Source organism: Nicotiana tabacum, chromosome 5 (genome assembly GCF_000715075.1).
Source record: "Nicotiana tabacum cultivar K326 chromosome 5, ASM71507v2, whole genome shotgun sequence".
NCBI classification, from domain to species: Eukaryota; Viridiplantae; Streptophyta; class Magnoliopsida; order Solanales; family Solanaceae; genus Nicotiana; species Nicotiana tabacum.
The window spans coordinates 103,132,768-103,147,624 of NC_134084.1; the positions used below are offsets into that span (position 1 = coordinate 103,132,768).

Genomic DNA, 14,857 nt, shown 5'->3' on the forward strand with positions numbered 1-14,857 from the left:
TTTGGTTAATTGGCTTACATAGCAGGTCAAGTTAGGTGACATCACGACCAGTGGTTTTTGAATTGTGACAAAATAAGTGGGAGAAATAACATCAAAGTAGATGGAAAAGCTGATAAAGTAGTTCTTGGAAAAAGTTTAAATAAACAATAACAACACCTACGAAGATTTTTAGTATGAAATTGGAAAATTTGAAAAGAGATGGAAAGGAGAAGGGAAAAATTTATCAACCTAGTTGAGTAGATGTATCAAACTTACAGAAATCTTTCAAAATTATGTTGTTAAAGGGGAGTAAAGGAGATGAAAGTGAGTGGGAGCAAAGGGATGAAAGTGACGGAAAATTCTAGGGTGTTGGAAATGAAAATGACAGTTTTAGAATAGTGTAGATATGTATGTATAAAATAAGAAAAAAAAATAACAGAGTATAATGGCAAGTATACATTTGGTCGACCAACTTCTCATTTCTATATAATAGAAAAAATTAGCTTAGGACCAAAAATTTCCCTTTTTTACAAACATGAAGGATAGCTTATGTTCAGTGTCATACATTAATGGCCAAAATGCATTTTGCCCAATACATTAGGGACTATTTTTTTTCTTTTAATTTTAAAATTTAATTTATGAATGCAATCAACTGGTTGCCGTAGCCGATCGGTTATTACCCCTTTGAAACTTGGGAATGAGGATCCGACCCAACGACCCGAAGCCCACTTCTCTCCCAAATGTTTCTTTTTTCTTTTTTCAGTTTAATACTTTTCCTTCTCGTTTTTATTTTCCTGCTTCGGTAATTTGGAAAGATTTGAACGCTTGAATGGGAGCACTGCAACTTTGGAACAAAGTGAGCATCCGATTTTGCCCCTCTCGCGGCACAGAGACACTAATTGAAACTGAAGGTTGTGAAAAAATCTAATCTTTTGTTCTTTCTATTTGTATTTCAATTTTATACTATTGCAATTTGAATCAATTGACAAACTGGGGAAATGAACTTGAGTAGCTTCAATTTTTATATTAGGCTATCGTTAAATTCATTTCAAATTAATTTTTCCAGAATATCTCTGCGTGTATCTGTCTGCATGTGCGTATACATTTTGAAATTGAAACAGTAAAGCATTTAAGTAATTAGTTCTTCAGCGTTTTACAGAAGCAGCTTATGGTATGGATTTTGTGTAGCGACAACTGAGATGTGTCTTACTATTTCTATCTGAGTTCTTATGTTATTTATATTGCTAAACATGAAATGATCCAGCTTTATTTACTTTCATACTCTTCCAAGCTAAATGTTCATATACTCATGTTCCTTTCTTTTGTTGTCCCAATTAATTTTTGCCTTCCCGAGAGGGGTTTGAGAACTTTTTATGACGGTAGCTTCCGGTTCAACTTGCATGTACCTCGACTATTCCACCCGATACCTGCTATCTCCCACCAGTATAGGTACCGAGTAACTCTGCCCATCGAGGCTTGGTCAAGTGGGAAGATATCACCTAGTATTTTTCGCTTCAGCTAGGATTTGAACCCATGACCTCATGGTTTTCCTCCCACTTCACTGACCAGGCCACTACCTTGGGTGCTTGAGAACATATTATTTTGAACTTTTTTCCGTTTGAATGTTATCTTTTTCTTTGTTCAATATGTACTTGAATGTTTTTTGCATATAACTATAATGGATAATCCATTGCAATCTGGCTTGACTTAGACAAGCAGAGTAGGATCTTATGCTATGGTGAGGGGTGACCGGCATTTCTATCTAGTATCTAGTGCTACGACTAGTATGTTAGAGACAGTCACAATTTATTTCTACATCTACCCTAATAATATTCCTTGATTTAATATTAAAAAGATGTATCCAGTTCTGATTTTCAGTGGTCATACTAAATTAAAGCACGAACTTCAGTTTTGAGAAGAAAGGACTAGTGGAGAAGTATGATTTAATCAACATAATGTCATTTTCTAATGCTTCTTTCTTTCTTTCCCTAAAGCTCATAATTCACTGATTACAAGGTTGATGCAACTTATAGAGGTGAGTATTTACTATTTATCGAGTGAAAGGAAGCTATTGAAAAAGTAGCACCGGTAGGACGAGGAGGAAATCTTCGACCCAAGAAGTTGTAGAATTATGTATTGTATCATTGCTTTGATTTTAACCTATTGGCCAGCTCGAATTGTTAGGTTTGAGTTTTCTAGTAAATACTCACTGACTTACACAATTTTATGTTACCAGTTTCAGATTTTGAATAGGCTTTGTTGGGGGAGCTGGCATCTAAAGTCTAAAGAAATCAAGAGTAAGTGTTTATATCCTATTTTCGCTTGCTCAAGGAATTCTTTGATTAAGTTTACCTGTTATGTTTGCCTTTCCTCAACGAAGCCCCCATGTATTTTGGCCTTGTTTGAGGCCTTTAGATTAAGTTTTATTATTATCCATTTGAAAAAAATTACGAATGGATGTCATTTGGATATTAAGTTAATGGGTGCGAGCATCTAATATAATTGTTACTTTTGTCAGTTATGAACTCATCGCACTGTCATCCTCTATCTCATGTCAAACAGCTTCATGAGCAAAGTATGAGGTAGCTGGGAATTGATGTAGCGAATTTATGGTCTCTGAAGCACTGCAACAGTCTTTCATGGCTACCAAACGTTCCTGTACATCATCTCTACCCTGGATTTGGGTGATTGAAGCACTAGCAAGCTTCAATGAAATAGATACATCTTTACTCATCAGTATGTGTGAATTTACAATTGCTTTATTTTGTGGAAGCCGTTGTTAAATTGTGGGCATCAGAATTTTTTGACACTAATAGTTCATGCATAACAGATTTGGTTAAGAGGACTCCTGACATTTCCGATCTGGGGAGAAATGCTAAGGAAATGGTTTCCTTGAGAGTTTTAGAGAGCTTATTTGTCCAAAGAAACCCGAATGCAAATAATGTTGCTTCAGTTCCAGGTGCCGAAATTGAACTTGATCCATCAAAGAGCTGTGAAGATGTCCTTCACCGAATATTGTTGGAGGTAATGAATTCTGTCTTTTACTTATCTATGGTGGACTATTGATTCAGTTATTTGAAAGATCTAAGCAAGGGACCCATTTACAAGGGAAATGGTCTCCTTAAGCGTTTTAAGTTCTCCTGATTTACACATGCTTAGTTGTGTATTTGCATGTAAATATTACTAGATTTCTGCATCAGATATAAAAACAGCAGCGCCTGAGATGTTGAAATGGGATGTTCGGTCATTCATTATGAAAAAGAGATCTCTCCTGCCGAAGTGTCTTTTGAAACAAGTAAGCTAGTTTTAATAATGTTTTGAATTTGAGAAGTTGGAACATATTGAAAATTCTCTGTCTTATTATCTGGAATTTACTTTATTTTCTGTTGATAAACAGCTTAAAGATAACATTGTAGATTCTACCAGTCCTCTTTCTGGATCCTTGAAAGAAAGAAGTCGATTGGAGTTCGGGAATCACTCCAGAGATAGTGATCCTGTTGATGCTGTTGATTCTGATGGCTTTAAGCAGGGACATGAAGTAGGAGGCACAAATACCCAACATGTTGCACCAACTAGGAACTCGGATGCTTTTACCCAGGCCGATAAAAATACAACATACCCAGTATATTCCCACAGTGTGGGGTCTGGGAAGGGTAGTATGTACGCTGACCTTACCGATAAAAATGGCAAGACAAAAAGTCAGCTTGGAAGAGCTCTGGTGCGTGCTAAGCGGAGTATCGATGCCTCCACTGCTCATGAAGTAGAAGTCAATGAAACTGAAGCCATATCAGAGAACAGTTCTGATCCTTGTGCTAAGGCTGCCAAGAAGTTGAAGCAGTTTGTCTTTAGTCCCATTCGAAACACAGTTCCTGATTTGCTATTGTCTGGGAGAGATGCATTCCCAGCAGAATCATCTGGAGGAAGTCAACCTATTGTTCAAAATGGGAACTCGAAAGATGAAGCTCAAGTTGGGGCCTTCGAAGCAAATGGAGGCCTGAACGATGGTTGTGCTGAGCATGCTGCATCAAGAAGTGGTTTACATGGAAGTGACTCTAATCACAATGAGTTCTTGCCTCAAAGAATGAGCACAGACAACAAGTTCCAAAATATTGGACGTAGCAGCAATGGTTGTACTGAACTTGGAACATCCAGTGGCTCTGGCTCATGCCAGGTGGTGATGCAACAAGATTCTCGCACTCATGGATCCAAACATGACCTGGAGTTTAATCTTCCACAAGATTTGCAACATGGTGAGCCTTCAAAAGTAGCCAAAGAGAATATTGAGCAAAGTCATGAATTTGAGTTCTCTAATGATACTGATGAGTATCACGATGAGAGCACTGCTCTTGCTTCACGGAAGAATGATTTCTTGAGCTCGCAATATGCTCAGGGTGAAGATTTTTTGGCAGCTGCTGATTGTAATGAGCTTAATCTTTGTGTGAAGTGTAATGTAGGGGGGAAATTATTTGTCTGTAGTTCTGACACCTGCCCATTAATGCTTCATGAAAGTTGCTTGGGTTCTGTACCCAACTTTGATTACAAAGGGAACTTCTACTGCCCCTTTTGTGCATATTCTCGAGCAATTTCTGAATACCTGGACGGTAAGAAGAAGGTCTCACTTGCTAGGAAACATTTGGCTGCATTTATTGGCTTGGGAGCTGGACAACAATCAAAGAAGTTGCTACCTAAATCACAAGGAATGAAGCCGCATCAATCTCGAGAGGATAAGAATGAGCAATTATGCCACAATGAGAATGGGAGGAGTTCCTTGAATGAGGTTACAGAAGCAGGAAGTGCTCCAGTCGACAGGAATTCCGTTGGAGTTCAAATCATGCAGACGGGTTCACCTCAACCAGAGGCTTCTGCACCTGAACAATGCTTGGTAGCTGGTCAACAACCTGAAGGATCAGAACTTGGATGTCATAGATCTAAGCAGAATCAGTCCAGAGAGGAAGAAGAGTTGTGTCATAATGGGAATGGAAACAAGAATTCTTTGAAGAAGGCTGATGAAGCGGGAAGTGGTCCTGTTAATATAAATTCTACGAATGCTGAACTCATGCAGATGTATCCACCTCAACCACCTGTTTCTCATGAACCTGTGTGTCAAGGAAGTTCTTCTATAGAAGAAAATTCTGAAGAAGATGATATTGGTTCCAGATATCGTGTACAATTTAGGAATCCAGAGAAGAAGCAGTAAGTCTGATGCACTTCCCAAAGAATGCAAATCATATGGTCACTCCACGCTTTCTTTCAAATGTGCCATGCATTTTACGTATATTTTCCAGTTTCTGCATTTTTGGTTTTCCTATCTCTTTTTGCATTGAATCAAAGCATTTTGTTAATCATTATTATCAGGCAGTTGATTGTGTTTTGGTTATAACTTCTATCTCTGATTTTTTGCTGTTCATTTTTATTTGCAGTACCTTTCCCATAACACCTCAATTGAGGAGGAGGAAGGTCCAATGGACAAAGATAGAGGAGGAAACGTTAAAGGTAGACGCATCTTCTTTCTGTCTAAATTTTGCTTGTTTTCTGCTCATGCTAGTTTTCTCGTTGAAAAACTGGTAAGAAGGCACCCCAGTTATTTTCTAATATAAGGGGGATTCACCCCCCACCCCCACCCTCTCTCTCTCTCTCTGTGTAGTCATACTTTGCCCTTGGCTATCTTCTGGTACTAGTCTTTGCCATTGCTGCTGCAGGAGGGAGTACAACGATTCTCACATTTTCCTGATAGATGGAAGCAGATTTTGGAATTTGGATGTGATGTTTTCCTGAAAGGTCGGACCACTGGGGACCTTAAAGATAAGTGGAGGAACATGAGCAGAGCAAAGGAGAGAGCAACGTAAAGGTTTCTTTCTTAAATGGACTCTGTATATGTGTACAGTTGTCTAATATTTTCGGCTACTTATATTGAACAGCGGACGTTTTTCATAGCTCTGTTATTGCTTAGCTACAGCCATGCCACAACAATGCTTGCTAATTAACCTCATTATCTACCTTGAGTGGAAGGGTTTTTTTTTTTTTTTATATAAAAGACTTTGATGCTTGTTGAGTTTCTTTAGATGAAGCCAAAATGATTTTCTCTTTATATGAATATGATGCTAAGCTGAAGGGGTGAAAGTAAGAGACACTCAATAGTATCTGTGTTGGGGGCTAAGAATAGCTCGTTGTTCAATTGTTGTAATCCTTTTTGGTGTAAATTGGACGGATAGATGACTGTAAAACCCTGTTACGGTTCATTTGTATCTTTTGTATCGATAGCTAGGGTCTTTTCTGTTGTTTTGCTCTCTCTTTGGATGTAATCACAACACTTTGTTTTTGACATCAATAATGCTTCCGAAAAAATACTTAAACATTGTGCTCGTAAATTTCTGTAGCTGTTATTACAACCTTGTTTAGCAAGTTCAACAATATTTTAACTGGTCTGTATACCACTATTCTATGAAATTAAATATTCACTTAATTTCTTTGAATTACGAATATGGACATTGACCGATTAAGAACTCAACTAGTAGCGATCATGTGTAGTGAAATTAAAAACAGAGTCACGGTTACCATGAAGTTTGAACGTGATAATTACTATAAGAAGTTAGTTATAAGTTCAATTCAAAGGCAGAAGACCAGAAAGAATAAATACAGTGAAAAAGAATAACACAATTGTATCCTAGAGGTGCCCTTGTCATATCTAATAAAGACTTTTAATTTAACAGAATTGTCAGCACAACCAAGTCGAATTTGTAAGTCTATATTTGTCGTATTCTTATATATCATCTGCAGTTTCTTTTACACGTATCTACTACATGGTGATGACGAATAGCAGTCTCACACTGTCATGAAATGCCGAGAATGCAAAGGGGAACATAAGCCCGTGTTTCTCCTTTTATTACTCTCACAGGTAAACTACTACTACATGTTACTACTATTCTACTTCAACTAGTTCTTTTTCTGTCTACCGTTGTCAGCTTGTCGTCCATTTACTGGATCAGATCAATTCCTTGCCCTTTCCTTCTCTATGAGAACAGTGGCAAAAGCCAAATTTTTTTAATAAAGATTAAAAAATGTACGAGAGTCCTCCTTCCTCTCCGAACCAGCCATGAATCCTGACAAAAAGAAAAAACAAGAATAGCACGCCAAAGATTCAAACCTCAAATCTACCTAAAATAATTTTTGAGCAATTTTTTACCACTATATTAGAAGCGTCCTTATATTAAGTAGATTCAAATTTATATATGTAAAACAAAATAACTTGCATTATCGACGAAAGAAATTCAATTGAACCCCTTTAGTATCGTGCAACTCCGCCCCGTCCCAAAGTCCAACCCTCTTTGCAGCTGCCTGCACAATTGGTAGAGTTGGATTTTCACAGTGTGTTTCAATTCCCAGCAGTATACACACTATCAAGTTGTGTACGTATGCATTGCATGGGATAAAGATGAAGACAAAAAGTCTCGAGAATCAGGCCTTTATGTCAGGAAAACATGTGAATTAGAGGGCTCGTGATTGTCAAAAAATTTTGTGAGGTGCTTTTCTTAATTGCTTAGTGACTCGATCACTGGCTAGTCTTTCTTCTTCTTCTACATCTTCGATCTGTGAATGTCTGTGACTATATGAGAGTAGACCATTAATAGAGAATCCAAGGAAGTGAGGTGTCATTCTGCATTCAAAGCAATTTGTTTTCATGTCTTCAATTCCATGTGCTAATCTTAGTTTAAAAGATCATATATACTAGTTGCAGAGGCGGATCCAGAATTTCAAGTTTATAAGTTGCTGCAGGGACCTCAAGTTAATAAAATAATATAATTGAGTTCAGGGTCAACTATTTATAGAGTTTGGATAGAAGCTACTGATTTCACGTGAACTCTTAGCTTACATGGTCTCAATGGGGCGGAGCTAGAGTACAACTTACGGGTTCGGCCTAACTCAATGACTTTGGTCCAAACTTTGTATTTGTCTAAAATTCATTGATTATGTATAAATTATTAATTTAGAACCCAATAACTTAAGATGACTAAAAAAATTGACTGATAAACTTAAAATTCTAGCTCCGCCTCTTAACTCAATACCAAGAGAGCCTATAAAAGTGTATATGCAAATCTTGATTTCATCTTCTAATAAATGCATGCATGCATATGGTGCATTACACAAACCACTGGCTTATACATCATATGTTGCTAGCTCCATATAATGTTAGAAAAATTGAAGAAACAAAGCAGCAGTAGAGTAGTAGCAGCAGCAGCAGCTACAAATAAAAGAATGGAAAGGGAAAATAAATTAAACAATGGAAGCATTTAGAACTAAGAATAATGTGACTTGACATTATATTCAGCGTACACTATTAGACCAACGGTCACATGAGCTCTTATAAGACTTTCTACAAACGTGAAAACATTTAAATCAAACTACAAATTCTACCTATACATATCCCCCGCGCCTTTCACTCTCTCCTCACACTCAACACTAAGCAAAAATACACTCTTCACTTCTCTTCACTAAGCTGCCTCTCTCTTTATTGGTGACTCTTCCCCATGACACCATGCTAGCTTTCTTGTAATTGTCACTCTTACTAATAGAAGTCGTGATCTTGACATTGGCCTTCCAGTACGGCACGGATAATCCAGAGTCTAGCACACTAAGTGGGCTTTTGGTTGGCAGAAAGTAATCACACAGACGTCAGTTGCGCTTTGCATCCTGACATGGACAACTACAAAAGAAATCCACTAAAACCATGGAAGAAGGGCCCAGCAAGAGGAAAAGGGGGCCCACAAAATGCATTATGCGAATACCGAGGCGTTCGACAAAGAACATGGGGAAAATGGGTAGCAGAAATCAGAGAGCCTAAGAAGAGAACTAGACTCTGGTTAGGATCTTTTGCAACAGCTGAAGAAGCTGCTATGGCTTATGATGAAGCAGCTCGGAGATTATATGGTCCTGATGCTTACCTTAATTTACCACACATGAGAGCTAATTTCAATCCATTAAACAAATCACAAAAGTTCAAATGGTTTTCCTCAACCAACTTTGTTTCATCATTCCCTAATTGTACTACTGGTTTGCTCAACTTAAGTGCTCAACCTAATGTTCATGTAATTCACCAAAGACTTCAAGAACTCAAGAAAATAGAGGCATCGTCTTCAAGTTCATCAATCAGTGATCCCAAGAATGAAATATACAACTTTAGTAAACAACCCCACTTGACAATTCCACAAGTCAAGGAAAAGGAAGTTGAATTTTCATCACAAAATAAATCAGTAGTTCAAGAAAAGCCTCAGATTGATCTGAATGAATTTCTTCAACAACTTGGAATACTGAAAAGAGACGATGATAAGGCGGATAAAAGTCATGATCATAGCATCAGTTGTTTCACTGAGTCAGAAGTTTCATTGAAAGATGACAGTTCAGTTGCTAATTTCTTTGCTGATGCAAGTTACAATTGGGATACATTGGGTGCAATAACAGGGATAGATGATCATGATCAGGCAGAAGAGACTAGTAGCTTTATTGATGCTTATAATGTGAATGATGAGCTTATGTTTCCTTCTTCAATATGGAACTTCTGAAAAAAATTGAGTTATTTTTGCAGACACCAGGGAAATCTCCTTTTCTGTATGGGTGCATGGGATTGAGAAGACTAATGTATAATGGATTAAGAGGATATTGTCTGATGTTAGTAGAAATAGGTATAGACATATTGCACTAATATTATTATACCTACTAAAACTCTCCTTGACAGTAATTTTTATAAGATTTTATATTATATACATGGATAGTATAAAAAACTTTTTTACATGATCAGTGTTATTTAATCGATTATAAACAGTTATTTATTGAACTTCTAGGTTATTAAATTCACTTACTTATGGACAGTTTGGTGCGCAAAGTGTTTCGTATTTACGCAGGGTCGGCGGAAGGGCCACACTCCAGAAGGTGTGATGTAGGCAGCTTACCCTAATGCAAGCATGAGTGGCTGATTCTACGGCTCGAACCCGTGACCTATAGGTCACACGAAAATAACATTATTAACTTCGCTTACTATAAAGAATTATAAGTTATTGCATGTTATCTTAACCTAACGATAAAATAATAGGGGATAAAAGTATAGAAGTTAAATTCTTTTGAAATGGATCCTGCCCACAGGTCTGTAAAACAATTGCTAACGCATGAAGAAAGAGAAGCAATGGAAGTCCTCATGGGTGCAATCAATGTGAGCCAATTATAAACCGAGATGACATAATTTTAGTTTATTATTTTCTGTCTACTATAAAATAAATTGCCAGATCAAAGAATTCTCAACAAAAAGACCTTTGTTATTGTATTTCAAACAAATAGGGCAGAAAACCAACACAAGTAGTTCAAAATAGAGCGCCCCTTATCACGTGGAACTCAAATTAAATTTCTCTTTTATGGGAATCAAGTTCAAATGTTCAATTAACTTCATGTTCATTCGACTGTTTGAATGATGCTCCATCCATCTCAAAAAAGAACGATACTATCCACGATAATCAGTCACAAATGAACGCAACAACCCAGTGGCATCACAGTTTTTGCAATATGAATTCAAGAATCATGAAATATGGAAGACCAAGACATGAATATTGCAATACTGAAGGGTTGACTAAGTGATGTTCGTCAACATACAGAACAAGAAGAGGAAAGAAAGCTCAACTTTCATGAATTTAATAAGTTACAGTACTGGAATATGCAGCAACAGGCAGAGTTGAAGCTAAAATGGAACTTGACCATATAAGCACAGAACTGTTGCATCCAACTGAAATTAAAATCTTGATCATCGTTGCAGACTTGCAGCTAATCCTCTTATTTGAGGAGGCATGAAACCCAAGCAACCCGGTGCCAATTCAATTCTTACCTGATTTTTCCTTCCGAGGCTCAAACAAAATCCCGAAAGGGCCAAAAAAGGGGTGGGGTGATATCTAGTTTTACATTAGGCAATGACATCAGATTGATAATCCTGGATGTTACTACAAGCTTAGCCTAAGGTTTACCAGCAATTTGAAGAATAGGATTACAACAATATGACGAAAAAAACTAAAATCACTTGTAGATAAGGGCGTCACGACCAGGCCCAACACCAATGTAATGGACAGGTACCCCAACAAGCTCCTCTATCCTTTCAACATATTCACGCGCAGCCTTGGGCAAGTCCGAATACTTTCTGACAGAAGAAATATCACTTTGCCACCCGGGCATAACTTCATATTCCACCTATGTAGATTGAATGAACCAAATAAATTCAGAATACAAGAAAGTACAAAATGGTAATAAGAAACATGCAACCGGGGGATAAAGAAGATTCAATGTGCGTACTGAAGGTCTCGGGGATATGAACAGCCAATAGGGAAAAATCATGAAATATTAGAGAAAAAGACAAAAACGGAAGGAAACAAAGTATAATAAAACCCAGAAAATTCATTTTCTACCACCTTCCAATCATAGGGTAGAGGAAACCAAACTGGAGTTAATTCCTCACTAAAAACAAATCTTTCATGAAAAAGATTTTAGCGAATTCAATGTGTTAACATGACTCCATTTCCCTAAAACATTCACATGAAAGTTGGAACTAATAATCTAGGATTCCAAACACCAAGAAATATAGAGAAAAAAGGCCTAATGTGTCCAGACAGTCTTTGAGTAGTTGCACTCACTTCACTTCTGGCCCACAAAATCATCACACAAAAGGATGTCGAAGAAGAAAAGAGAAGAACTTACCTTTATTTGCTCAAGAAGACGAAGATCAGAAGGAAAAGAGTTTAATGTTGAACCATCAGGATGCCGGTAAGTAACACCCAACTGAATTTCTGATAGATCTGACAGAACATCTAGTTTTGTTAGGTTTAGAAAAGCAAATCCATTTATCTGACAGCAGAATCTCAGTGCAACTATGTCTAGCCAACCACAGCGACGCGGGCGTCCAGTAGTTGTGCCAAACTCCTGCCCAGCAAAACGAAGAAGGTCACCACCTTTGCCCATAATTTCTGTTGGGAATGGACCAGAACCAACTCTTGTGGTATATGCCTTAACCTGCAGGAAAAGCATAAGTTAAAAATGCACAATATTTGGCTGCTCTGCGCTTAAAACACAATAAAGGGAGATTGAAGGACCATGCAGTGAATTGGTTCCTAAGAGCTAGTTGAACATCCATGAGAATGATTCATTCTTCAGTATAAAAGGAGAAAAAAAATATTTTAAGAAAAATCAAGTTTGCTTACCACACCAACAAGATCACCGACAACTCTAGGAGCAATGCCAAGACCTGTGCAGATTCCACCGGCTGATGGACTCGATGAAGTCACAAAAGGGTATGTTCCAAAATCGATATCCAACATTGTTGCCTGACCCCCTTCAACCAAAATCTTCTTTTTCTGAGATATAGCATCATTCATGAAGTGCACAGTATCTGTAATAAAGGGTTCCAACCTCTCAGCAAATTTCTTGTAGCGTTCCACTTCTTCCCTGAGCATGTCAGGGCCATAGTTAAAGCCTTGGAACCTTGAAGCTGCATCTGATAGTAAAAGATCAAGCTGCTGGGGGAATGTATCCATATGTCTTAGATCACTTACCCTTATACCATTTCGAATAACCTTGCTTGAATAGCAAGGCCCGATGCCTCTCTTGGTTGTGCCAATAAAGGATTTAGCTAGCTCAGCTTCTCTAAGCCCATCTACTTCTTGGTGAAAATCAAATAACAAGTGAGCACGATCAGACACCAAGATCCTTCCTTGGCAAGAGACTCCATTAGATTCAAGATTATCAATTTCTTTAAATAGTCCTGGTAGATGCACCACGACTCCGCTACCAATAACACATACCGTTTCCTCATTGAGAATCCCTGAAGGGACAAGGTGCAGAGCAAACTTCTTCCCCTCAGAATTGTAAATAGTGTGCCCAGCATTGGCTCCTCCCTAACAGCAAGAAACATATTGAAGAGCTCAGCTAGTTAACAAGTTTATCTATCCCAGGCAATAATCTGAAGTGGAATGATAGGATGGTCACAAAAACAAAAGCAAATACCAAGTTTAAGACCAATTGGAATTGGAAAAAAATACATAAACATTCTACAAAAATATTTGATCTAAATATTAATGAAAATTCCATAATAATGGAGAGACTCTAGAATCAAAATATAGAATTTGAAACAGCTCTACAGAAACTACGATTAAGTTTCAGTATGCATCTTTTGGAGACCTCCTGTATCCTAATTCACCCACTTACTGAAACAAAATATATCTCATGGAAATTCCAATCAAGCACTGTTCTTGATATGGCCTAAAAATCACTCCAAGACTTTAGCTTTACAGACTAAAGTCTCAGTGTTACTCAACCAGCTATAACAGTAACTCTTTAGGAACATAAACTCAAATTCCCTATGTCCTCTCCTTTTGAGTATGCTCCAAAAAGAATGATACCTTGTTATATTTAGAAACAATTTAATTTTAAAATTTAGATTTTGCCATTTATGAGATAATTTAAGGTCACACAAATGTTACGACTTGTTTTAGAGCCAAGTTTCAAAAATCTTTCTTTTAATATGTTCAAAAAAAAAAATGGCACCTTTTTAAATATAAAAATAAGTTAACTTTAAAATTTGGATTTTGCAATGATTTATAGTCACGGTGAAACTAGGCAAACAAGCTCACATAAATATATACCTGACAACGAGCAACAATATCGAAATGCTTAGCCAAAATATCAACTAGCTTTCCTTTTCCTTCATCGCCCCATTGGCAACCCAAGACGCCTGATACCTGACTCAGTGACTCAATTCGAGTCAACCCCGAGTCGCTGACTCCCTGATGCTCCACTACCGAAGCAAGCGGCTTTGTTGAACAAACTATAATTGAAGGAGCCTTATTCTTTTTCTGAAGCTGAAGGAGCCTACAGCTGTAGCTCCCACTGTAACCGAGGGCCCCACTCCGGTGAGTTGACTTCGTCGAGGTGGTGATTGGGTTGGAGTCGAGCCTCAGGGTTGAGATGTTCATGGTGGTCATGGCTGCGGCGGCGGCGTACGGTGGCGCTGTGCTCGGAAAAAACGAATATATGCGGAGAGACGGAAGGAGGAGGAAAAGAAGCTTTTCAAGGGTTTAAGAAAAAAAAAAAGTTGAGAATATTTTAGGTGGGACCAATTGTTGTAAGTCGCATCAGATACGTCGCATGAGTAAAATTTACAAGGAGAATGATAATAATGGTCCTTAATAGGAAGAGTCCCTAAAATATGTAAAACGGAAATTGGAAAAGGTTTAAAAATATCATTCTGTTATGAAATAAAAGCAATTTAGTAAAACATGAACAAGAAATAAAAGCAATTTAGTAAAACATGAACAAGAAATAAAAGCAATTTAGTAAAACATGAACAAGAAATAGAGATAGAGAGAAGGAAGAGATTTTCTTCTTCAATTGTGTGTATTTTCCTATCTATTACAAGGCCTTTATATAGGCATGAAAAGTGAAGAAAATATGTCATGGAATATGTCATTGAACATAGAAAATATGTCATTGAATATGTCATTAACCATTTGAGAGAAAGATCATGGAGGAAGAGTAAACATCCACCATATTTTGATTTTTATCATAACATTCCCCCTTGGATGTCCATAAATAATGTGCCTCGTTAAAACCTTATTAGAAAAAAAAATCTATGGGAAAAAAAATCCTAATGAATGAAAAAGAGTACACATATTTAGAAATACGCCTTTTGGTTGCCTCGTTAAAAACCTTGCAAGGAAAACCCAATGGGACAAAACCTTGTAAGGGAAAAAGAGTACAACGCGTATTAACTCCCCCTGATGAGATCATCAATTCACATCGTTGAGCCTTCGTATCCCAATCTTGTACACTAGTTTCTTGAAGGTTGACGCCGGTAGAT

At 37.5% G+C, this 14,857-nt stretch overlaps 3 protein-coding genes across 7 annotated transcripts; 2 read left to right on the forward strand and 1 right to left on the reverse strand.

The window, feature by feature from the left end:
• Nucleotides 1–467: 467 nt before the first annotated feature.
• On the forward strand, nucleotides 468–6,332 carry LOC107766321 (uncharacterized). 5 transcript variants are annotated; one of them, XM_075253885.1, is made up of 8 exons: nucleotides 468–890; nucleotides 2,216–2,276; nucleotides 2,498–2,715; nucleotides 2,810–3,003; nucleotides 3,167–3,274; nucleotides 3,377–5,172; nucleotides 5,400–5,472; nucleotides 5,624–6,332. In XM_075253885.1, the coding sequence occupies exons 3-8, from the start codon at nucleotides 2,589–2,591 to the stop codon at nucleotides 5,708–5,710; spliced, it is 2,385 nt and encodes a 794-aa protein (XP_075109986.1). In that variant the 5' UTR covers nucleotides 468–890; nucleotides 2,216–2,276; nucleotides 2,498–2,588; the 3' UTR covers nucleotides 5,711–6,332. The 5 variants fall into 5 exon arrangements, with proteins under 5 accessions (XP_075109986.1, XP_016440572.1, XP_075109984.1 ...); XM_016585086.2 differs by having other exon boundaries at nucleotides 5,679–6,332; XM_075253883.1 differs by having other exon boundaries at nucleotides 5,658–5,958.
• A 2,115-nt stretch (nucleotides 6,333–8,447) lies between these two features.
• LOC107766306 (dehydration-responsive element-binding protein 2F-like) lies at nucleotides 8,448–9,641 on the forward strand. The gene has a single exon (XM_016585062.2). It carries the CDS (start codon nucleotides 8,673–8,675, stop codon nucleotides 9,534–9,536), a length of 864 nt encoding a protein of 287 aa, XP_016440548.1. The 5' UTR covers nucleotides 8,448–8,672; the 3' UTR covers nucleotides 9,537–9,641.
• A 907-nt stretch (nucleotides 9,642–10,548) lies between these two features.
• On the reverse strand, nucleotides 10,549–14,397 carry LOC107766315 (adenylosuccinate synthetase, chloroplastic-like). The gene is made up of 4 exons (XM_016585074.2): nucleotides 13,644–14,397; nucleotides 12,204–12,896; nucleotides 11,704–12,015; nucleotides 10,549–11,199 (listed from the first exon to the last, which is right to left on the reverse strand). The coding sequence occupies exons 1-4, from the start codon at nucleotides 13,980–13,982 to the stop codon at nucleotides 11,029–11,031; spliced, it is 1,515 nt and encodes a 504-aa protein (XP_016440560.1). The 5' UTR covers nucleotides 13,983–14,397; the 3' UTR covers nucleotides 10,549–11,028.
• Nucleotides 14,398–14,857: the final 460 nt, after the last annotated feature.

Coding starts and splice junctions, on each gene's coding strand:
- LOC107766306 (XM_016585062.2), top strand. CDS start 8,673: ATGGACAACTACAAAAGAAATCCACTAAAACCATGGAAGAAGGGCCCA.
- LOC107766321 (XM_075253883.1), top strand. CDS start 2,589: ATGGTCTCTGAAGCACTGCAACAGTCTTTCATGGCTACCAAACGTTCC. Junction 2,716..2,809: donor AGATACATCTTTACTCATCA/GTATGTGTGAAT, acceptor CATGCATAACAG/ATTTGGTTAAGAGGACTCCT. Junction 5,473..5,657: donor TAGAGGAGGAAACGTTAAAG/GTAGACGCATCT, acceptor TTCTGGTACTAG/TCTTTGCCATTGCTGCTGCA.
- LOC107766315 (XM_016585074.2), bottom strand. CDS start 13,982: ATGACCACCATGAACATCTCAACCCTGAGGCTCGACTCCAACCCAATC. Junction 12,016..12,203: donor TCGGTGATCTTGTTGGTGTG/GTAAGCAAACTT, acceptor CTTTTCCTGCAG/GTTAAGGCATATACCACAAG. Junction 11,200..11,703: donor GTCTTCTTGAGCAAATAAAG/GTAAGTTCTTCT, acceptor CAATCTACATAG/GTGGAATATGAAGTTATGCC.